At 26.8% G+C, this 26,959-nt stretch overlaps 2 protein-coding genes and 1 pseudogene across 2 annotated transcripts; all 3 read left to right on the top strand.

Annotated features, from left to right (window-relative positions):
• The first annotated feature begins 2,802 nt into the window (after positions 1-2,802).
• On the top strand, positions 2,803-5,867 carry LOC149061203 (uncharacterized). The gene is made up of 6 exons (XM_089216204.1): positions 2,803-3,119; positions 3,191-3,533; positions 3,605-3,805; positions 3,878-4,074; positions 4,166-4,305; positions 5,312-5,867. Exons 1-6 carry the CDS (start codon positions 2,953-2,955, stop codon positions 5,803-5,805), a joined length of 1,542 nt encoding a protein of 513 aa, XP_089072330.1. The 5' UTR covers positions 2,803-2,952; the 3' UTR covers positions 5,806-5,867.
• An 11,025-nt stretch (positions 5,868-16,892) lies between these two features.
• Positions 16,893-17,403, top strand: LOC149061202 (uncharacterized; annotated as a pseudogene).
• Positions 17,404-20,085: 2,682 nt separating this feature from the next.
• LOC149061201 (putative inhibitor of apoptosis) lies at positions 20,086-26,033 on the top strand. Its single transcript, XM_089217417.1, has 7 exons — positions 20,086-20,311; positions 20,734-20,973; positions 21,508-21,744; positions 24,086-24,313; positions 24,387-24,580; positions 24,649-24,725; positions 25,562-26,033. The coding sequence occupies exons 1-7, from the start codon at positions 20,086-20,088 to the stop codon at positions 26,031-26,033; spliced, it is 1,674 nt and encodes a 557-aa protein (XP_089073543.1).
• The last annotated feature ends 926 nt before the right edge of the window (positions 26,034-26,959 follow it).

The raw sequence follows: 26,959 nt of genomic DNA, 5'->3' as shown, positions 1-26,959 counted from the left end.
TAAAACTATAATATTTCTCCTCAAATCCTAACATTAGAAAACATCTAACATCTTAGAAAAATTTCTGCGGGCGCCTATGCCAAAATATAGTAGCTGATGTAAATCTAAATAATTATAAACTTGACTAAGTAATCATCATACTTAGGTGGTAATGTACTAATGTGGTATGATTACATAAGATGGGAATGACTCAAGATAAATCAAAAGATGCATACAATTGCAAATGCAGCGTTTAGTGAAAAATCTAAACTATATTTATGTCTAAAAAGTGAACTTTAAAAATAAAGAAAAGACTCAATAAAACATGTATTTTAAGTATACCACTATAGCATAGCACTATACGGATATGAAACGTGAGTTATAAATGAGTCTGAAATAAAATCTTTAGAGGCATTTGATATGTTGGAAACGTATGTGAAAATGTAATGTACGTATGAGAAAATTGTGGGATAGTGGGACACACACTAAAACATCCAGAAGAACCTGAGCGACCTCAACATACATTTATTGAATAATTCAAGAAATATTAAAAAGTTTAAAGATGTATGATGTATGATACTATATTGTCCAAAATATGAGAATTGGCGATTAATCGTGAAGAATGAAGAAAAACAGTTGTAAACCAATCTATGGATTGAAAAAAACCTAAAGATTGAACTACCTAATACTAATTCAATCATCGTTTTACAGCTATTAAAGTTTTATAATCTTCAATTATTACCGGTTACTTGACTTTATCTTGTACCATAAATTATTCAAAAATTTACGTAAGTAATGAATGGTAACATGGATGATATTCCTATATAGGTACCAGCAGTATACTCATGTTAAGATTTTTAAAAATGGCAAAATAGGGATCGGTATTTTATACTAATATAATATTATATATAGGTATATTATTTAGGACTATATTCTGTATGATTATTATTCTTGTAATTCAATTTTAAATTTTAAAATAATATCTTAACTTATGTATAATAATTATACGGGAAACATTTATTTTTCCCTTCTATTTTGTTTTATTTTTAAACAAAGCATTGAATAAAATCTATTATAGATATCTGGATTTTACAATAGAATACCTATATATTATGCATTTTTGAAATAATGTTTCTATTTTTATTTTAGACGCGCATTCAATAAGTATAATATACGAATTACAGAATTTAATTATAAAATTATAAATAATATAAATAAAATGATTTGAGTGTAATTGTTTGTCATTCTCTTTCGTGATTTCAATGCAAATGCATGTGTTTTCTGAAGTTTTGTGCTCGAATATTATTACAAATTAACACTTACCTATTAAAGATTAAACAATATATTATATTATATTTTTTAATATATTGTATATAATTTTAATTACGTACTTTATTCAATTATGGAACACGACGGATACAGATACGATAATAATGGGAAAAAAAATGGAATTACGTAAGTATTCTAAAATTATATTATTAGTTATTATATGCAGTATGCACGAATAATTGCAAAATATGATCAAATATGCATCATAAATGTATACTACATTAAACAACTGCTATCATGAAAACAAATGAAACAAATAAAATATAAAAAAGTCGGCAAGTGTGTACCGCTCTGCTGTACATTAGGGGGTGGGGTGGACCTCGGATTAGGGTAGATTAAATTTGAATGCAATGATAGGTATCATTGTATACGAAAAACGATTCTGAACGGAGATGATTTGTCAGTCTAGAATATATTATAATTAAATATTGTCATATATTCTATTTTGAAACAAATATTCCGATTTCATAAAAATTTAAAACTCAAACGCTTAAAACATTTTTCCTATAATGACACTTAAAATTTTCTCTATAGCTTTTTGAAGCAAAACTTATGGAAAACTTAGTGTTGAATTTTTTAACGTTAGATATAAATACAAACAATTTTATGAATTTTGAACTACAAAATAATTTGCAAATATTCATGATTTTGACGAATTTTTGTCAAAATTTGAACTTCAAATGCTAATAAAAAAAAATTGTGCCTATGTATTCTTATAATTTTTTAATCACTATAACAATAACATATGAGGAACTTTGTATAAAATTTACAATTATTTTGATAGGGCCAAAAATTTTTTATCGACACTTTAAAAAAAATTTCTCAAAAAAATCGAAAATTTCAGTGGTCTATAAATAACTCAAAAAAAGTCAAAATTTTTTGAAAATTTAACTATATACGGATACCATTGACATTAACATTTGGTGAAAATTTCAAGTATTTTCAGTGATTAGTTTTTGAATTACAACCATAAAAAAAAATCGATTTGGTCAAAAACTGGTTTTGCGTAAAAATTGCCGTTTTCCCGTCATTTTTTTTTTGTTATTCTCGATTTTTTTGAAAACTGTTGGAAAATGTTAATTTTTTACCTCTATAATGCACCAAGGATATTCACTTTTACATCGGAAACCACCCCCATTGTTTGAAATTGGAGCATTATTTCGACTAGTTATGCTGTACACAGACACAAAAAAAAAAAAACAAAAAAAAAAAAAAAACATACATCATTGTAAAATCAATACATTCTTCACTCCGTTCAGAATCTAAAATTAGTAGTGTTAAACCTTTCAACATCTACGAAAATTAACATATAAAAAAAAATATTATTGTTTTAAAAAACAATACGATGATATGACAATTTATTTATCATATAATGTATTTTAGTATTAAATACATTAATTTAGATATTTAGTAGATAGATAGATATTTAAAAGGTAACATTTAAGAATTCGATTAACATTGAAAAATTGAATCATTATATTAATCCCAATAAGTAATAGGTATTACAATTAATTGAATTAAAAAAATCCAATGAAAATTTTGAAATGAATATAAGGAAAAGGGGTTGGAAACTAATGAATTTGTTATTGATTTAATAGTTATTACAAATGTAGTAAACGTACCCTACATTTTTGCCTGGGTTCAATGAAAAAGATGCCAGATGGCTCATTGGTTGTTATGAAACTACATACCAATCATGAGCGTGAAAACAATGACATACAATTAGTAGATAATCTTAAAAATATTTTAAAAAGAAGAGCGGCCTCAGAAAGTACACAATTAAAATTAATTTATGATGAAGAATGTCGAAGGTAAATTATATATATTTTGTTTTTTAAAAAGTAAAACTACAATTTATTAATAATAGTTATATGTATTGTAGACATCCATTGTCAGCAAACTTATATCCGTGGTCTACTGCCGAATCGTTAATGCGCTTGGCTCGTAGATCATCTATGCCTCCTTTACCCGAAAATTTACAACAACTGGCAATCATTTTTGAAAATGGACAGTTACCAAGATATAACTGCTGTGATATTACCATATTTAGGAGCTGTGTGCAAGATATAGATGGGAAAAGTAATATGATATTTGCATGTCCAGTATTAACCCAAAATATAAGTAATATGGACATAGAAGAACTCCATGTTGATGGAACATTTAAAGTCATTCCGGCTAGAATGGGATATCAAATGTTGACTATTCATGTTATGATACAAAATTATGTAAGTTTTTTTTCCTTAAAATAAAATATACTCAATTTTTTAAACTTTTTATTGTAAAAATTTATTTGCAGTCAATACCATTAATATTTGTATTAATGGAATCAAAAACCAGAAATGCATACGACACAGTTTTCCATTATATAAAAAATAATATCCTAACAAATGTATCACCCACTATTATAATTACTGACTATGAAACAGCATTAAGAGATGTACTGCAATCATATTTTCCAGGAACACGGACTGCAGGTTGTTGGTTCCATCATAATCAGGTTGGTTAATATAATTATTAGATATGTGCTTTATAAAATGATTTATTTGATGCATACTTTTTTTTGATACAGGCTGTTTTCAAAAATATGAAGAGTAGGGGATACTATAGACTTGTAAAAACCAATGAAAATGCGTTGAAAAGTCTAAAACTTTTATTCGGATTACCATTACTACCACCTCAAGATATTGAAAGAGGTTTTCAATTAATTAAAATGTTTGCTATTAACCATGGAGTTGCAATGGATAATTTGTTCAGCTATTATGAAAGGTAACTTTACTAAACAAATAAATATAAATTTATATTTAAAAAAAATATATAAATCATACAGAATTTATTTATTAATATTTTATCTATATAGGTATTGGTTGCGTCGTGTAGGTGCTCCAATTATGTCGGTAAATGGGCTTCCAAGAAGAACCAATAATAATCTGGAGAGTTTTCATAATCAATTAAGATTGAAATTCTCTGTGACACATCCTAACCTATGGATATTCTTAAGTAAATATACAAATATTTATTCATTAAGGTCAATAGAAGTTATAACTGACATTTAAGAGAGAGGGAGTGAAAATAGTAAATAATAAGTTATAAGACAACAGAGCGATAGGGAACATAGCTTTAACATTTTCCCAATTTTGAAATAGTATGAGTATTTATTATAACATTATTCATATTAAGTGAATATAAGTTCAAATTAAGCATACCTAATAACTATACATAAATAATAAATAATAACAATAATTGTATTAATATAATTTATAAGTAGGTAGGTAGTTAGTGAATTGACCATAGTCAAAACAAAAACATATACATTTGTCTTTGTTTAGCCAAGCATTATTTAATATCTATACTAACAGGGAAGTTAAAGTATACTTATGAATATACTGTATCACCTATTCATGTATAATTGACAATTGTTTACTTTAATTATGTTTTTAACAATGTAATTAATATTAAAGTACAATGCATAATAATTGTCTTATTTGCAATTGTTTCTGACTAATATGTAAAATTAACAGCTCTAAAAACTTGGAATCAAAAATAAATAACACTTAGTTAAACATAAATGAAAAACATTTTATTAAATAATTTAAATATTAATTAGTATTAATTTAAATATTACACAGTCCATACTACAAAGATTATGGTTAAATTAATAAATTTGTGTAGTATAATATTATATTTTTTATGCATTTTAAATAGATTAATATATTAATTATTTTTGGTATAGTTCGATTTTAATTTTAATGTAAAAATGTATTACATTTTTTTTTATATTGTAATTACTAATATTATTGTTTTTATTTTTCTTTAATTTAGTATTTACCTTATTATTATGTTAGGTATTTTGAAAATCAATAAATTTTTTTTACTTTTGACCCACCTGAATACCAACTACATGCAATTTCCTACTATAAACAGTATCTTAAGTTCTAAGCTATAAAATTATTCCACAATTTATTTATTTATATATATATATATAAATTTTTTTGTTTTTTATTAGGTAATTTGAGTAATTTGTTTAAAAATTACCATATAATTTTTAACCAGCTCAGTAATAATCTTCAACCCACCAGAAATTTAAAAATGAAATATCTATTACAGTCAAAAAGAATAAAAAATGCTACAAACCAGTATAATGCTGGTGTTATAAGTATATGGCAATTTATGCAAATGGTATCTTATTCTACTTCAAGATACTTGAATCGACAAATAAATTGGGCAAATGAAGTAGAATTAGATCCAGAACCAGACATAGAAACTACTCAAGAAGAACATGTACCAGAAGAACCACCACCACAACCTGCAACAATTGAGCCTCAAGAGTCTGTTTGTATGGTCTGTATGTTTAACACTGCATCAAATAGTCAACAATTCATTATTTTACCTTGTGGTCATGCTTGGATATGTAACACATGCATTCAAAATCTGCCAACACCAACTACATGTCCACGTTGTAGGATGGCCAATGTGTCTTTCCAGAGATTGTTTTTGTAAATTTTATAAGCTTAGTCAAGTTAACTAAATATTTTTCAACTAAAATATTTTAGTACATATTTTTTGCCGTGTAAAATAAAAATCAATAAATGCAATTTATTATGTTAGCATTATTTATTTTATTATTAACTTTCTTTTTCAGGGGTTTCAAATAGGCAATTTACAATACTTTCCGTAAATATACGGTCCGGGCAAATACGGTTTAGTATTTTTTTTAATTCCGGAGGTATACGTTCCGGCCAAATACGGTTTTTAACTTTTGGATTCCGGCGATATACGTTCCGGAATTATACAGTCCGGATAAATACGTTCCGGGAAAATACGGTTTAATATTTTTTTAATTCCGGAGGTATACGTTCCGACCAAATACGGTTTTTCACTTTTGGATTCCGGCGATATACGTTCCGGATTTATACGGTCCGGAATTTATACGTTCCGCCCATTTATTTTCCGGATTAATACGGCCTCCCGACAACCGCTTAGCTATGATTATCTTAAAATAACAATAAGAAAATAATACAATTAGGTTGAGTATAAATCATTAAAAACAAATAATAGGTACTCACAGTGTAACAAAAATGTTATTTTGCAATTAAATTAAAATCTTCAGTATATTTTACTTCGCAAATTTTTCTTGTTAAGCGATTTGAAGTTTTGAGGAATTGAAAATGTTTTTTGATGTTTTATTTTTTGATTTCCTGTAAGTATCTAATTACCTACCAAATTTTTATAAAGAATGATATAATAATAGAATAAAGTTAAATAGATACCTAATAAAATAATTATAACTAACCAGCTAATGATAGGTAGGTATATAATTGACAATTGTTCATACATATTTCCAAGAATGTTTTCAATGTGGGAAGCCCATGGAAATATTGCTGTTGTACCTATGTACTTACTCTAGATATGATACGTATAACTAGTGAATATTAGTACTATCAAATCGGCAAGGTACCAAGCAATGGTAATATTATGCTTATTGATTATACAACAAACTAGAAATGTTGAAAACAATTCCAACCTCACCAAAAATATGTCAATGTTGACAACCAGTTAGCATAGATTATCCTTCAATAACAATAACAATATAATACAATAAATTGGGTTGAGTATAAATTCATTTAAAACAAATAATACTCACATTGTAAAAATGTTATTTTGCTATAAAATTTAAATCTTTATTATATTTTATTTTCCAAATTTTTCTTGGTAAGCAATTTGAAGTTTTGAGAAATTGAAAATGTTAATTGATGTTTTATTTTTTGATTTTCTGTAGGCATCAAACTACTGACCAAATGTTTATAAAGAATGGCATCATAAGGTAATAAAATAATTATAACTTACCAACTAATGATAGGCAAGTAAGTACATAATTGTTCAAACATATTTCCAAGAATATTTTCAAAAAAATTGTGTTCAATCTATTAAGCCCATGAAAATATTACTCATACAGTCAATACAATGTTTAATGTACCAAACACTGGAAAATTAGTTTAGTCCATAAAACAACATTGAAACTTTATTAAACACTATAATAGGTACATTTATCTGTAGAGAATAATTAACATTCAAAGCACATGTTGATCTTTGGTACTTGATTAAAAATAATAATTTTTTAACTTTTTTATAAGTATATTAAGTATAATAATGTTAATGGTACTTAACAAATAAATTTATGATTTAAAATTTATAATACAACTAAATAGTAAATAGCAAAAATAATAATTTAATTATTAAAATGAAATGATAGACATAATATTTTATAATTGTAATTCCTGACTCCTGGTATATTGAATATTGTTATCAGACGATAATTTGTTGATCAATAATATTAATCAAATATTATCAGAAAACGATACAAGATTATAATATCAAAACTTTAAAATGATGGTTCACTACAATATTTATTTTATGGACTCTGACCCTTAATCACACTACTATGGTAGGACAGGTATCAATTAATAATTCACAGTTTTTCTAAAAACTAGAAAAATTATTAAAAATCAGGAGATTAATGAAATTAAAATGTTGAAACGTCAATATTTTCAGAAAAATGAACTCTACAAAATGGCTATCTTCAATATTTTTTTTAAATAACTAATTTAAAAAATATATTTTTTAACTTTTTTACCAAAACATTAAAAAAAATTAAAAAATTAATTACTTGTAATTACTTGTAGTGCTTACCATTGTGAGTCTTAATAAAAAATCAGAATTACGATATCTCCATTATTTCAGGAGATATCGCAATGAGTAAATCCACACGGGACACCCTGTATTATAAACAAAAATCGGATACTATGATAAATGAAATAACAATAAATGCAAATAAATATAGGTTTGTTTTACATTATCATTACTTTTATCCTTTTGAGCATCTCTTTTAAGAGTGTCATACATATTTTTAACTTTACTATCAATTTGGATACTTAATGTTTGTTGTAGGTTGTAGAGACTGGTTATTTCAGACCACGTCTCACCTTTTTTGTGGTTCCAAATTGCATCAGTCTAACATAGAATAAATAATTAAGATAGGATGAACTTATTATGAAGTATAAAATATCAAATAATTACGAATAATATATATTATTACAACATGATTAATATTATTATTGTACATTTTGTAGGTAATTATATTTTTGTTGAACTAGAACAATTAATATTAAACAAGTTAAAGATCTTGGTGAGTTTCCACTGTGATTAGGTCAAGCTTAACAACGATAGATTAAAATGTATATTTAAGGGGATGTTATAAAGAACACTTTACATATACATTTATATTTTCAATAATTAACTTTAACAAAAATACTAAGTCAAATAATAAATATTTTTCTCCTTCATCGAAATTTTTACCTCTGACATGGTATTTAGGTCACTATTCACTTTCTCTGTAATCAATTTTAAACTTCTTGTAAAAGTCGGTATCATTTTTCACCAATATATTATTTTTGGATGGTCAACCTAACCTAACCTAACTACCTTTGTAAAAATATTTAACGGTTCAGTAAAATTATTCATTGAATAAATTTAACATAAGGTTTCATGTACCCCGAATGTTCTATCCGTATCATTACATATTGTTTTTAAGAACAACAATTTGAGATAGCGATGTTTGACATATTAATAATCTTCTGTATTTACTATATTTTTGAATTGGCTTCTCTCTCTAAGCGCTATCCATTAGTTTATTGGTGTATGATCTTAATAGTTGATAATCATATTATAGCGTAACCATAGCCTCTATGTCCGTATAATGTAGATGTCTATACTTACTCTGCACTCGTCTGCTAAGTGTGTGCAGTCACTGCGGGAAATATGTTGAACTGTGACTTTATTAAGATTTCCATAAATAATATCTATTAAACGTTTTAGAGATGAGATATTGAAATGTCACAGATTTCAATTATTGTAATATATTCGCCACGTTAAAATGTTTTTTTTCACATGCATTATAAAAATAAATATACAAAGCGATGTTATAATGTTAAATATGTTAACTTCATTCACTTTGCGCACCTAATTAGATGTCGCACTGTAACATTCTTATGAAATTGCAAAATAATATCTATTAAACATTTTAGTTAATGATTTCAAATTTTTCGGTATTTGCTGAGTTGAAATGTTTTTTCGCATGCATGTTCAATATAATATATATACGTAGCAATTATAATATTAAGTATGTAAACCTAATATTCTTACTTCTATATAACTTCTATATCACTAAGTATTGTGACGCTTATTTTGTAATCTTAACAAAACATCTTCTAATAGTTACCGTCACTACATTGCACACAGGGAAAAATCCCCCCTGCCATTGAACATTGCGTCGATCAGATAAACTGGGCACCTTCTGTTAATTCCTACAAATACCATTGATTTAATCATTAGCTCTTTGGTTTTTGATTTTTGTTTTAATTTACACAACACGCTCAATTTTAAATAAATTGACCGCTTCTTGTGTTATATTCTTATCCTTTTTTCAACTGCTTCATTTATGTGGAGTTTTATACCGTAACTAATACATAAATGTATATCATGCAGAATGTTATATTTTTTTCCTTAAAATAAAAAGATTTAGGGTATATTAAAGATAGATTTTTCCTATATAATGTTATATTTATTTTTATAAAATATTTGTACTGCCTTCTGACATTGGAAATATTAATTTATGTTGTCCGTCAATATTAGTAACGTCATATCTCTTTGAAAATGTGTTTGATTTATTTTGTTTTTTCCCGGTTAACTTCACTTTTTTTTAATTTTTGATAATACGTTATATTTTGATTCCGTTAAATACATCGAATTCTCATTTTTTAATTTAATTAACTTATTGAAACTCTCGAAAAATGTTTCTTTTTTAGAACAAATTTTATTTAACTAAGTAATAAAACTATAACAAGCCGAACGAACATGTTAACAAAAACCGATAGTTCCGTACTAGAGTTTAAAATTAGATATTTATGTTAATGTTAAAGTATTAAATGGGGATATTTCATGAAATAGGTACCTAGCTATTACATACATTAACCAAATCAATTCGATAAAGCTTGTAATATAAAATTTAACTAGGTAGTTTATGAATTCCCCCCCAATTGCTCAGTTACAGTTTGTATATTGGATTTCGTCAAGATAAGACGAGATTAATTCAATAATAAGAAACGATCAAATCTAACGTTCTGATCAATTTATTATTTCGCTGTGGTAGAACTCCAGCTATATAATATGTTTGTTTCTCGTCCAGTTGTTTACAGTACACCATAGTTACACATTTAACGCATTACATAGCTGCAGTACCTACACGTGTTTTAATTTTTTTATTGTATTCAATATGGATGAAACAAAAATTTTACGAATAAATTGAAATACGTGAGTACGAAAATAAAAGTGAAATTTTATCTCGTGATAAATATTTGAATATGGTATCTGACGTCAAAAATATGAAAATTAGAAAAACTCAAACCCGTAGTGATTGTTAGCTTGCAAAACATTACGATTTATTAACAACAAATGGCGTCGAAACATTAATATACTCATTTAATAAAAACAATCCTAATTTCAAAATATAAATTGATATAGACGATATTTTTAACATTTTAAAAAATGTTCATAAGTCATTTGGACAAATTGTAGTCAAACCTATTTTTTTTTTACGATTTTATTAGTCTGTAAAATTGATCTAATAGATTTTCAATCACAACCTGACAGGTTTTATGTGTCTATCAAGATCATTTAACAAAATTTTGTATTTTAAACCCTATTAACAAAACGAGCCGAACAAGTCACATAAGTTTTATTAGATATTTTTTGTTTATTTGGTGCGCCTGCTTCTCTTAATCTGACAATTGCAGGGAATTTCGTTATGAACTAATTAAATCATTGCCTGAGATGTGGTCTGATTTAAATATCGTTCGCGGGAAACCACAGCATAGTCAGTCGCAGGACAGTGTTGAACGAGTCAACCAAGATATTGAAAATATATCGACAACTTGGATGCAATAGATAATAACACCAACAAATGGAGTGAAGGGCTCAGATTCGTTCATATTCCTTAAGAAAAACAAATCACTCTACGATCAGCATCTACAAAACAATCAATTGGAAATGGCCAAGGTTTTTTTAAATGCACTTATATCATTTTTTAAATGCACCACAAAAATTGTGTCTTGGGCAATTCAAAATGTCATCAAAATCAATCGTGTACTAATTTTGACAAATAGTGTGGATAATATTATAGTTGTAATATAATGTAAAAAAAAATTGTAAACATAACTAAGATGAATCTAAAACCAAACTTGTATACAATTATTTTTTAAATGATTATTCATTTTTATGATTTATTAGAATTTTTTTATAATAATACATAATAATCGTTTATCCACTTTAAATAGTTATTTATTTAAACACTTTAACGATTCTGTAACTCTATTATATAACTAGTTATTCTATGCATTTTCAAGATAATGTATTTATATAATTTGAATATAAACACTTTAACGGTAACATAATATACCATATCGTTTAGTTTTATCATAATTTACTTAAATATATATAATATTATTTACATCTACAAAGTGCAATAATTGATTTAAATTATTGATATTTTATTTATCAAAACACTTTATCCACTTAAACGTAGATAATGTACAAATTACCCCGTTAATGATTTAAATAAACGTTTGACGAATGGGCGTCGCCCGATTGCGGCCCAAAGTAAACTTTTTACTTTTTTATCTATCCTGATTGCTGCTCGTCCATAGTAGGTAAGGAATACTATTTAAGTGGTTATCAAAATAAATAAATATCCTGATTGCGTCCGATACGTATTTTGACATAAATATAATTATCGTATTCACAATTCATACGATGACCAATATTGCGTGGTAATTTCCAGTCCATTAAAGATAGAAAAAAGCAGATAAATTGTATGATTGCATGGTTGCTAGTGGAACACAGTTGTACTCGTATATTGTGCTGTTAGTGTCGTTTGATTCTTCGTTTTATAAAGTTTAAATGATAGAAATTTACGAAATGCTTAGTGAAAAGGATAAACCAATATTAGTAATATTTAAATATAAATTTCCATTTCATAAGTTATTAGCAAATGAAATAGAAAAATGGTGTTGTACAAATAAAAGTTGTAAAATTTTTGTCAAACGATATAATAAAATAATTTTAACAAGCCAAAGTAAATTTACCTGCTAAACTAACCCAAATTACAAAACTAAAAACTTGGAAATATTTAATTTTAATTTTGTAAAAACAATAAGTTATAAAAATCTACCTCTAATACTATAATTATTTTACTACTCATCGACATGTTAATTGTATTTTAATCTTTTTTATTGTAAACAATGTATTATTTTAATATTCGACTAAGTATCTATTTATTGACAAATTAATTGTATTTCATATCTTTTTTTTATTTTAAAGAATTTATTATTTTAACATTTGACTATTTGTATGTATATATACTTTTAAAATTGTATATGAATATATCCATTCAGACTTTATACTTGTTTTATAATAGTTTTGAAATACTTTATTATTTTGTGATTAAACATATTATAATATATATATATATATTAATAATTATAAGGTATTTACTATTTTGTGAATCAGTGAGGCTTGGGACACTATCGGGATATTTATACTTGGGATAAAATATGACTACCTGAATTCGGGCCGCAATCGGGCAACTCCGTGACGAATAATGTTTTTATTTTATACAATAGGAATGGGAAATGTCACATTATTAGGGTACCTAATATGAACACTACCCGATTTTTGTACTTTGCCCGTAACATATTATGTTTATTATGTCTTAATATGCTTAATGTTTATGCATATCTTGTAATATATATAAAATTATACACATATGTTTATGGTGACATATATAGGAAGCCAGGAAGGTACCTAGTTGTATAATAAATTGTTATGCTGACGCCACATTCTTTGTTAGCTTCATGAAATATAATTACAACGGCGTTGTGTATATCTTGTCCGCATTAGACCTATTTCGGAGACCTACCTACCTACCTACCTACCTGCATATTATAATAATAATAATATTATTTCGTTTTAGAACAAAAATATTTTTATATCTACCACTTTTTTCTCCTTTATTTTTTGTAACAAATAGTATTATTCTCGGGTTTATCAAAAATATAATACAATATGTCAACCGTATTGTTAGAATCGATTTTATCTTTCACAGCCAACACAATATATAATGTTGAACGGGTGAATTTGTATTTATTATTAGTTTTAGTTTTGTTACTAGATATTGTAGTACACAATACACATCCATATCAAATATAATTCATTATACCGTATAAATATCCAGGATAATTAAGGAAAGCAACTATAATATATTTTTGTACACATAATGGTCGTGGTACATGATAAATGATAATAAATAACACTTGTGTTAGGTATTTGTTGTGTAAGGTCCGAGTATACATATACCGAGAAACGAGGGTCGAGGGTAATTTATTTTTCAAAGGGTATAGTAAAATGGCATGTAAAACATACACACTATTATACTAAGTAGGTTCCAAGAAACCTATACAACTAGAATTATCATATTTATATTAGTTCTTAATCGATGAAATGAAAATAAAATCGATTTTTTTTTTGAATTTTGTGAATGAATTGCTATTATAAAGCTATTAACACAGTCTCGCCATTTCAGTTTCTTAATAATAGCGTCATAATGTTTGAACGCCATTTTAAAATCATTACCAGCCCATAATATAATTGATAAAATTATAGCGTAAGTATTTGAAGTATAAAGACGATGATATTTAAAATTCGAAAAAGTGAAAATTGTTTGGTTTTAAATAAACTTTTTTTTCTTGCGTTTCTATTGCTATTATAAAACTATTTTTCTGTAAGAAATCTCCCTAATTTCAGTTTCTTAATTGCTGTCGCCTAAAATCGATATGGTTAAAATATAGGTTCGTGAAGTATTTAGTCATGTAGACTGTGGCGTCATTTTAGTTTTTGAGAGTGGTACAAAATGTTGATCGACCCGAAATAAAATTGAAAATAAACCACTTCCCAACAATTATATTACATTACAATTACAATTAAATTTGTATCTCAATACAAATCGTAAATTAATTATCTACATAGGCTATTTTGTAAATTGCAGGTTAGGCATTAAAATTATCTAAAATGTTATATAAGGCATTATGAAACTAAAATAGTCATTCCCAGAATAGGCCTTCCTTATATTACAAATTATCAGCCCCCCTCCACAACATAAATCGTCGCGGTTATGCCATGTACCATAATTTGTACAAGACGAAACATAATTCAGTGGTCGCTCGATTTATCAATAATGTGTACAATGTTATACTATGTACAATAATATAATGAAGGATCCACATAGATTCTTATTTTCTAAAAAACCTTGGTTCTCGGTAAATACATTTAAATTTAAATATTTTTTCCGCCACAATAATATACTTATCGAAACTTGTAATACTATATAATATCAGTGCATTTAGGTACGCTCTCTTATGATATTAGTATTGTTTCATATAGATACAAGTTGTTCTCGGAAGTTAAAACAATATACATGAACAATTTTTTTTAATGAGAAAACATTTTTAAAAATTGAGTCAATATATGGTGTAAATAGAGTACCGATGGATGTTAATCAGGTTATCAAACTCGATAAAAATGAAAGTTTATATGTCCATGTTCTAAGTATTTTTGTTTCACTCATGCCACGAGGATAAAGAAGGAAGATTAATTTTAACGAGCAGAAATTAGACATTTCTTTTAATGACCATGGATGGACCTTTAATAAGAACCTTTGGAAACAAATATCATATAAATTTATAGATAATTAATTATTGGCAATATAGCATTTAAGTATTTAAATCAATCTAAAATAAAATAGTAATTTAATTTGGCCTTGCATGTCTTATTACCACATTCCCACGCTTTTTACCATTTCATATTTAAATTTGAATTTAAAATTGTTTAACTCTTGTTTGACATTCTGGCTATATATTGACGTAAATTCCATTTTTGAATAAATCTAAAACTTTTAACTATGCTAACATTTAGCACTTGTAAATAGATACTAATTAGTATTATCAAAAGTAAAGGAACCAATTAGTAATGTAATGTATATTCGAACATTTGAATATCAGTATTCGATGCTATTACAGTACCTATTTTGTTTTATCCGTTTTACCATGACAAGCTTTTTATACTATTTATTATTAATAAGTAATCCATATCTACATAACTACAGTTAATGTATGTCAATGATTAATCTACCTAAATACGAAAATAGTTCTTATCTTGCAAGTTGCAGGTACCTATTCGTAGTTAGCTTTATTTTACTTGTTATAGCCGATAACTCGTAATAACCATACTCGTTGTAGACGTATATTTTAACATACAATCATAATGTGCGTGCCGGGGCCTAACGTTTTGCTTGTTGTAAGCCGTATCTCATTCTAAGCGATGCTCGCTATAGTGATTTATAGTTTATACTGTATTATACGTTGAGTTTTTCTAGTTGGTAAATTGTCTTTCTTTATATAATATCTTCACTCAAAATTATAACTTTTATTTTCGAAATTTTTCACTTTCAAAGTGAATAAAATATGGGTCAAAGCAAAGTTTAGTAATTTTCTTCACCAAATACCAAAAATACTGTTCTGTGTGTCGCTAAGAAAGTTACTATTTCATTAATTCGGCCAATTATTAATTTATTTTCATTTAATTTTTAAACATCTCAAAATTAAATAAAATAAAAATAGTTTAATGATAAATTTTAAAACTACTGTTTAACAAGAGCTCTCAGTTCATTTCGATATTGAAGAAAATTCTCCGGAAGAAGTAATTATATATTGCTCAAATATCTTGTTTGTTAGACCCTAGGCATAAAAATTTAAATTTTGAGTATTTCGACAATGTAAAAAAAACCTAACCTAACCTAACCCCAGCTCAAACTTTTACAGTTTTACCTATAGCCTATAGGTAAATCGTAAACCTCCAATTCTTGTTGATTTGTCATTATTATATTAAACACCAATCACTCTAAATTGGAGAGCTACGGTACCTATTGGCCGGGTGTGGAAAAGACGTTACTCAATCGAAAGACATTTCTATAAATCAGTATAAACATATCAACGCAGCGATATTGCGATGTGGATGAAGGACTCCGTATTTTAACAGAGACATGAACTTGGTATTGTGACGGAAATTTTAATCTTAGTCCCGAGCATTTTATGCAATTTTACGTTATAAGAGTCCCAAAAAATGATTTTTTTATTACTGCTGTATATTGTTTGTTAGAGCGTAAGACAACTTCAATTTATGAAACAATGTTTAAAATAATTATTGAAAAATGTGAAGAGAAAAATTTGTTTCCTGACCCCAGGTTTCTGCATGTCGATTTCGAAAAAGCAGTAATTACAGCGGCTAGTAATATTTTTGGTTTGGAATTAGAAATTAGAGGATGCTTTTATCATCTATGCCAGAGTACATTTCGCAAAATCCAGGATTTAGGTTTACAAAACATTTATATGAATGATGACAAATTTAGTAATTTTTGTTCGATGATTGATAGTTTGGAATTCTTACCTCTTGAACGGGTGCACGAAGGAATGGATTTTTTAAAATAAACAAGCATTTCTGAAGCGCATGAATTGTTGAGTTACTTTGACACCACATATGTTAATGGTTCATATAGGAGAGTTGGTGCTGGTATGAATATAAAATTAAGAAAAACTAATCCCTTATTCCTACCAAAAACGTGGAATGTCTTTGAAGCCACATTAAATAGTGAACACAGAACTAACAATATATGTGAAGCATGGAACAACCGCTTCACACACTTGGTAGGTCATAGTCATCCAACAATATGGATGCTAATTAAAAAAATCAAGTTAGAGATTGGAGCCGATAGAGCGAAAATAGCACTAATTAGTACAGGAGAAACCATAAAATAATCAAAAAAACATCAGGCTTGAAACATTATGCAAGCGAATTCATAACTCCGAGCTAACTGTTGAAGAGTTTTTAACTCAAGTGGGACATAACATTAGGACACGGCCAAGGTGTATTTAAAAATTAAAAGTATTTATAAGAATCAAAAAATTGTATTAAAATTGTATATTTAATATTCATTTGAGTTGAAAAATGTATACTTGTAAATTAATATGTTTAATAAATAAACCGGACTTTTGTTCGACGGACTTTTATTACATCGGACTTTTTTTCGTGGGTCTTTTTTTACCGGACTTTTAGGTAGAATACCGTGAGAATGGACGTTTTCAAAAGCAGGATATACTATTTCTTTAAGACGTAGTAGGTTATCCATAAAAAACATTGAAATGTTGATATTTTTAAATTGTAATTATTACAATTACTGAAACTTTTCAAAATTGTTCACTATTATTATTATTATATTATATTTTGTAATTGATATTCAAATAAAAATAATAAATATCTTGTAACAATTATTAAAATGTGTTATAGTAATCCATGTATAATATAATATAGTGTGTTACAACTTATTTCAGTATTTTTAAATTAAACGGTTTTATGATAATTAATAATACCAATTTCAAAAAGTAACCATTAGAACGATTAGTTTAGATGTAGCATAATAAAAGTATAATAGAAAATACTTATAAAATAACTAGTAATAGTACATATAATAATATAATTGTCTGTTCACTGAGGTAAGTTGACCTTTTATTGTTTATGCGTAGTTTTGTAGATACTTTTAATCTGTTGGTTAAGATTTTACGTTTATAGTTCTATACATATAATATACCGATACCGAATACCAAAAGAAACTAGAAAGATAAACTCAGTACGCACTAGTCTAGGGCTGTTCGATTATTTTTTTTACCACTCGATTATTAATTTCACGTTTTAATCGATTATTTCGGTTAATCGAAAATTAATTGTCATTCCAAAAATCGATTTTTAACGACAGATTAATCTATTTTTTGAATGACTCATTAACCGATTAATCGATTTTTTTAATGTCTGATTAACCGATTAATCGATTAATCAATTTTTTGTCCACTTACTTTTATAATATTATCCTCAATACATTCCGAATCAGTTAGCGGAATGCAGACGTAAGATAAGATAGAGTATAGACTGACGTATGAGTATGACGCATAGCAGCCATATAAAAATAAACACATGTAAAAAGTGCTAAAAATAGAAATTAATACGAACCGTCAAAACACGATTAAAGATAATCTTTAATCGTGATTATAATAGGAAATTCGATTATTAGATTAATAGGAAATTCGATTATTTGATTAATCGGAATTTCGATTATTTCGATTATTTGGGATTAATCGAATTTTATAAAAACCGTAAAATAATCGATGGGAAAAAATAATAATCGTTATAATCGATTAATCGAAATAATCGAAATAATCGAACAGCCCTACGCACTACGCACTAGTCTATTATTAATTATAGGCACCTAAACGGCCCGCCATTGAGAAACCAAAGTGGGACGGGTATAAAATTAAAATCGTTTATTCACGCGCATTCCCCGGTACTACACAGTAGGTACACAAACCGATCAGCCGTGGTAGATTTATAATATTCATATATTAGATCATATACTATGGATGTAGTTATGCGTATACCGAATTGTGTCCACCATCATCCCCACCACCTTCAAAATTTCACGGTACACGAACGAAATGCGCATGCCCAGAAATCTAAGCGAATGATACTATGATACTGATAAAGTGATAAGCAATAACGTTGAATTTTAAACAATAAAAATTAAAAATTATAAACGTGTTATTACTTATCAGTCGGCATTGTTGAATGTTGATACCGATTTCTGGCTTTCGGGCATGCGCATTAGTGTCGTGTACCGGGAAATTCTGAAGATGGTGGGGATGATGTTGGACACAATTCGGTGCTAGAGCAATTATACGCATGACTACATCCATAGTAAATGATCTAAGATTCATATGCGTTGGAACTCGTTAGTTAGTTACTGCTACTGATGGGGACCATTTTGTAGTTAGAGACTTTGTACCGAAGTAGCGATGGAACGACCGTGAAACGATCAAAGTACTCGTTCCTACTCGTTCCACCAATGTAATCGGTACAAAGTACCGATTACAGCAGTAACGACCCGTCGACCCATCACTATAACACATCGTTCGCACTCCTATGCACGAACTGCAATTCAACAATATTTTATTTGTCCACTGGCGAAGCCATAACGCACGTCTATACACACCTGTAAATCTTTGGACACGAGGTATGAGTTTTCCTTTTATTTTGTTTGTTTAAGATAGTTTTTTCCTCTGTTTTAAGTCTACTTCTTGCATGATATCTATCGTCAATATTTAGTATTTTTTCGTCTCTTTATGTAATGGAAAAAGTGTACACATATTTGAAGTTGTTGAGAACTATTACTTTTATCATATTACAATTACTTCTAATCTATTATTTAAGTAGAAACATGTTTATTTAGTGTGTCCAAAGAAACGAATTAAAATAGAATTAAGTAAAAAAGTGGATTATTATTACAAAAAAATATAGAGATTCTTAGCATTACAATTATTTTAATAAAGGTTAGCAATTTTAAAATATATAAATTTTCTAGTTAATCCTACTTTTTGAAATGCTTTTTGAAATGCAAGACACAACAACCATACTGAATGTAACATGTTTTAATTTTTGTAATGTAAGACTTAGATTCATGCATAATATATATGATTTATTATTTTTATATATTTAAATATTTATTTACAGATGGCTACGCTGTTAGATCGATTAAAAACATATGATGATGGATGGTGTGTCCCATTTTTAAGACCTATCGAAATGGCCAAAGCTGGATTTTCATACTTGGGCCTTCAAGATCAAGTGAAATGTTTTTTTTGCTCAATAGTCATTGAGAGTTGGCAACAGGACGATGATCCATTAGCCGAACATAGGTTACACTCTCCAGAATGTCCGTTCATTCGTGCTATCAAAAGTAAATATCAAATTAATTTAATATTTTTGTAGAAACAGAACTTAAATAATTAATTTTGAGGTAAATATTAGTGTGCTTAAAAAACATGACCATAACTAAACAATCATCATATTAAGATAACTTATTCATAATGAAATTATTATTTGTAATGAATCGTAACAAATTTAAATATTGTAAACCAGATATTAAAATCGCTCCTAATATTAATATTTTATTACTCAAGTCTTAGAATTTTTGTCATAATTTAATATTTTTACAATAAACATTTATTTTTTAATTTAAATTTGTTACATTTTAGTTAGAATTTATAATAATTTTGTTTCATGATTAAAATATACTTAAATTCACTTATACTATAATGCAAAATGATTGTACTATATTTTTGCAGAAAATGACCACATGTTTCAATTGTTGTATTTTAGGCGATCACATACAAGTAATTACGCTTAAGAATCGTTTGAGAACTTTTGATGATAAGTGGTCGTTAGAGTTCTTAAGACCTATTGAAATGGCCAAAGCTGGATTTACTTACTTAGGTATTCCAGATCGTGTAAAATGTTTTTCATGCTGGAATGACTTTGAAGATTGGCAACAGGGTGATGATCCATTAGCTAAACATGTATTTCAATCTCCACAATGTCCGTTTGTGCTTGAACCCACAAGTAAATATCAAATAAATATAAGGTTTTTGTAATCAGATATTATATTTAGATAATTGATTTTAAGATAAATATTTGTGTGTTAATCAACTTAACCATAACAGAACAATTATCATACTATAAAGAGAACTAATTCATTAGTTGAATAATCATTTAAAATGAATTGTAAAACTTTTCAATTTTATCGTAAACTAGATATTAGAATCAAGTTTAACTTTCAAATTTTATTATTTTGTTATTTCATTTGGTTTTATGGAAATATTTAAAATTAATCGAACTTAAAATTTTGTTGGAAACTTTTTTAAATTTGGTGAAATAATATAATGCTTAAATATTATACCTACTTATTTTAGTTTATGTTTGATAGTGCAACTTTCAGAACTAATAAAAAATAAAATTTCATGTTATGCTTGTATTAGAAATTATATTCAATTTTTTTTTCATAGTTTATTTAGTTAGGTCTGTTAATAAAAATTAACTATATCATATTTTTCAGATTTCTTTCAATAATTAAAAATACTAATTTTATTACTTTAGATGACTTACAGAAGACTATGCTTAAAGATCGTTTAAAAACATTTAATGATGGTTGGAGTGTTCAATTTTTAAGACCAGTTGATATGGCCAAAGCAGGATTTATTTACTTAGGCATTCAAGATCATGTGAAATGTTTGTCATGCTCGGAAAACATTTATAATTGGCAACAGGGTGATGATCCATTAGTTAAACATATATATCAATCTCCACAATGCCCATTTGTTTGTGAACCTAAAAGTAAATATCAATTTAATTAAATATTTTTATGATCTTATATGGAATTTAAATAACAGATTTTGAGTTGAATGTTTATGTGTTTTATGGGATGCATATTGTATGTATACCCAGATGTGTTTTGTCCATCTTATAAACACATAACACAGAAAATTGTACTTTCTGAATAATTCATTTATTTAAATCGTGTATGATTAATTTTAGTGTGAATTGATCTATTACAAAGATTAGAAGTAATAATTTTATTTAGCCAATAATACTGTTTTTTTTCTATATTTTAATTTTAAAGGGAGTTTTTAACATTTTCAAATAGTTCTAAATTCTAAATTTTGTATTTGGTCAATTTATTCTAAAAATTAAACATAAAAGAGTTAAATGAGTTACTCAGAATTTTCAATTTACTGTGTTATGTATTTATAAGACGGGTATGGCGTCCTCTTGATAACATAACTATAATAGAACAATTATCGCATAAAAACAACTAAGATATTAATTAATTGCAAGATTTTCAATATTACTATAAGCAAATATTAAAATCAAGTTTCACTTTCATTCTCTCTCTCTCTCTCTCTCTCTCTCTCTCTGGCATCACGACTTTTCATGAGTTTTTCTGCCACCAACATCTTCCACTCTTCTCAATTTTTTACTTTTACTTTTAATGTGGTATTCTTCATTTCTCCTACTTTATTCCATCTCTCCATCACTTTGTTGGATGTTCTCTTGTCCTCTTCCTTATTGGTTTCTACTCAAGTGCTGCTTTTAATCTAAAAATGTCATGCCTTGTCCAAATCATTTGTTTGGGCTTTCACAAAATTCCTGCCAATTCTTAGATCTCTTAGTTTTTTCTCCTACGCTAGCACCCTCATTCGTTATCACTTACTGGACCATAGATGATTTTTAGTATTTTGCTTTAATAAGTTATTTTCTAAATTTTTCTGAGATGGTAAAAGACTTTGCTTTAAGCCTGTCATAACTTGTAATTCTTCTGATAGTACATTGTAAACTCTTGATATTTTCTAGTTTTCTACCATTGATCTTGTTTTAATTGGCACATTATATTAAAAAGGCTTTCAAATGCTATCATAGGCCTTTTTAAAGTTGTCAAATATTTTCCACGCATTTTTATGTATTCAAACTTCTTTCAATAATCTGCCCAATCACCGTCAGATGATCTACTGTTAATTTCCATTTTTGAAATATACTTTGGTACTTCTCTTTAATATATTCATCTGCTAAGAATTTCCTAATAAAATGTTTGAGAATATTTTGTATATTTTGTTCAGCAGTGATAATCCAGTGTAGTTATTACAAATAAGTTAATTGCCTTGTATAGTGAAATGATTATGGTCTTGTTCCATTCCAATTCTTCAGGTTGATAATTTTATTTACCTTCTGTTCTGCCTTATGATCTATCTATAGTGGCACTAGCCTCATTGGTACTTCACTATTAAGTAGTTCTTCAGGGTAATCTTTAATCTTGTTACTCTGTCTCCTTTAGGTCTATTAACATTTTGTCATCTATATTCTTGATAACTTTCAGATTAGAGTTAAATTGTTTGTACTTTTTTCAGGATCTGTTCTAACTTTTAATATTTTTATATTTAATAAAATATTTAATACGTATAAAACTTTACGATTTGTGTTATAATATAGCATTTGAATTATTAAATTTTATAGTATAGTGAAAATATGTTTTCTAAGATTTTAATTCATGCCATTTTATTCCTTTATATGAAATTATATAAACATCATATTTATGTTGTATATGTTTAAATTTAGTTGGCGTTCATGTGTTGTATTTATTAAAATTAAGTAATTTAGATGCAACATTGAGTCATTAGTCATTAGTTATTTTAAGTAATGAGATACTTTTGTAAATATTAATTTTTATTTTTCAGAACGTCTTCTTGTTTTACATTTATCAAGTCAAATAGCACTTAAATATATATTTGTAGATACTGTAATTCTTAATGTCTATGTTAATTAACGAATATTGTATATAACAATAAATTTAATTTTTTTTAAATAGTTTCCTACATGGATTAAATAAATTATAAACTACTATTAAATTTGTATTTCTAATGATTAATTATAATGACACAATAGCTATTATGATGCTAATTTAAAGAAAATTAGGTATAACATAATAATACGGTTACCATAAATTTCAGAATTAAATGTAATATAGATTTGTATCATATATTTTTATTTAATGTACAACCTTAAGAACTTTCCAATTGTTTTTTAAAGATTAAAATAGGTCTAGTATAAAAAAAAAATGATATACCATACTTTTGCAAATTGTTTCAAATTATTATTAAATATTTTAATTGTATTATTTTAGTTGTTAATGACGTGTGTGGTCCTTATGTTAATGAACCATCTGGGGAATATATAGAGGCATTAAAGATCCAAGACTGTTTAGATTCTGTGGGTATTATACAAAAAATAGAATCTCTTACACATCCAGAATTTGCCTCCTTCAATGCACGCTTGAAATCATTTGATAAATGTTTTATAACATTGATACAAGATATTGATACCCTATGCGAAGCTGGATTTTTTTATAAAGGTAAAGTAATATAGGTTAGAAATATTAATATAGAAAAAAGAATCAACCTATTTTTGTATTATCATGTTTTTAGGTAATGGTACGAATGATAAAATGGGATGTTTCTGCTGTAATCTAGTGCTGCATAACTGGGATAATGATGATGATCCATGGACAGAACATGCCAGATATTCAAGGAATTGCAGTTATTTAAGTTTAAAAATAGGCAAGATCTTTGTTGATAAAGTACATGGTGTGGATAGTGATATGACAAAATCCAATTTGATGGTAATTAAATAATTATCTCAATTCCATTAGAAACAAAGATGAAAATTTACCTTTTAATTTATTTGTAGAAGTTAGTCAAGTTGATCGCTAAACATGGAGATACTTACATTATTGGAACTAGTATGAAAATAAGGTCAACAAAAAAGTATGTTTCTATTAATCAGTATAACTATTTAATTAGGAAACTATCTTTTAATTTCAATTGATTATTTTTCATTATTTTATTATCTGACAAATAGAAATTATAATTTATTTTAAGTCATTGATAAAGATGGTTATATTTAATTTCTTGGTACAGTATAAAGTTTTTATTTCTATGATAAAATCAGGATTCTTAATGTTGATTGGATATCAATTGAGGTATTATACTTTGAAATTCATAAGTCTTGCACTTCGGTAGTTAATAAATTAAAAATTAAATACTAATGTTTATAGGATAGTATGGGGAACTATATATAATAAAATGTCTATGGAAGATACACTTCTAAGTATAAGTAATTATAAAGTAATTGCTAACATTTATCTAAACTTAAACTTATTGAATATTTATAAATAATGCTAAAGAAAATATCCATTGTTGGACTACTAGATTTCAGTTCACTTATAATTGAAACGTTTTAAATGGGTAGATTAGAGTCGACACTACACAACTATTTAATTTATTAGTTATTACATAGTTAAGGAATTTATTATTGTGTTTTTGAACATCATAGTTAGTTGATAGTTTTGTATAATTTAAACTGTATATTTTCTTCTTTAAAACCTATCCACTAGTACATTGTATTCAGTTATGTCTTAAAGGCTATTTCCCTGCACACTTATGATAATTTTGTTATAGTCATACAGGTTATACTAAATGGCACTACTTTATAATGTTCCTAATTAATTTTAAATTTGAATAATTCAATTAGCAAATGAATAATGTTTCATTATTTTTTTTTTTAATTTTTATTTAACACTATTTTTTTGTTTGTTATATAGAATACTTGATTTGTTACAAAATACTGGCTTAAGTGAAATTAAAATATCATCTTATGAAAATCAACATTTTTCTGTAACTCGAAATCTTAATACAATACCAGATTTCATGTTATGCAAGATTTGCTTTAAGGAAGAAATCATGGTGGCTTTTGTCTCTTGTGGTCACGCCATGGCTTGCATTCAATGTACGTTAACAATTGTACAGTGTGCTATATGTAGACACCCATTTAACAAGGCAATTAGAGTATACTTATCCCCGGAGAAAGATCCCAAACCGCCACTGCATAGTACATCAAAATGTCCTGACAACAAATTGGATTCAATGCTTTGCAAACTTTGTTATGAAAAAGAAATGGTAGCGGTATTTATACCTTGTAGACATGTATATACCTGTGTCCAATGTGCGGAAGAAATAGATGAGTGTCCTGTTTGTAAAGAAAATGTCTGTTCCTTTATTCAATTACACATTTAGGCTATATATAGTACACTTATAATATTTTCTCTTACAATTAATTACAAATATATTATTTATAAAAATGCATTAAATCTTAACCTCTTGAGATGGTTCTAGTCGATTGAAAAAATATTATTTTTATACCTTCCGTTTTGATAAAATTATGGAGCTGGCTGATCCAATTTCAATTCTTTAACACTTCATGGGTAAAATACAATTTAAAAATTTTAAACATTTTTAATATTTATATGTCTAGGACAGGAATTCATAGTTTAAGTTGTTATGACAAATTTAAATCTGCAAAATACTAATGAGTTTTGCCACAACAGAAGTCTATTTTAAAATACTAAAAATGAAACAAAAAAAAATTATTTTGCTAATGGCCTAGTTGTCAATGTATTTTAGATCAATAAAAAAAAGTCTATTTTTGTCCAAAGAGTCAGATGGTATCCAGCCGTATTCTTTTCATTATGCTTATGTGGTGAAATTATTTGTTTTAAATTATTGGTACTGTGCTAGACCTGATACAAGTTGCCAGTACGGTCTGTATCATACACACTATTAATTCCGATCGCAATACACATAATAAATTTCTTATACAACTATCCTTATAATATTAATGACTTCAACCATCTTAATTGTGTTTTTAGAAAAATGCTCATATAGTCATATATAATGCATAATCAATCATTGTATATTACTTTTTTTTAGTTTTTATTGAACTTATGAACTTATAATTATACATTTTTCTACAATTAAAATAATTTAGTAGGATTTTCCTCTCAAGTTAGTCATATAGTAGTTAAAAATATCAAAAAACATATTCACAATTATTTTTATATATGTTTTGTATATCTCAAATGTTGATGAAATTTGTCAAAATTAACTCCCGTTTTGTTTATAAAATTGATATAAGATATTTAATTGTTACACTTAAGTTTTTT

This window comes from Diuraphis noxia, unplaced genomic scaffold (genome assembly GCF_037042655.1).
Source record: "Diuraphis noxia isolate RWA-SAM2 unplaced genomic scaffold, SU_Dnox_SAM2 contig0001, whole genome shotgun sequence".
Taxonomy (NCBI): Eukaryota; Metazoa; Arthropoda; class Insecta; order Hemiptera; family Aphididae; genus Diuraphis; species Diuraphis noxia.
The sequence above is the reverse complement of the archived record's forward strand: the minus strand, read 5'-3'. Positions and strand labels throughout refer to the sequence as shown.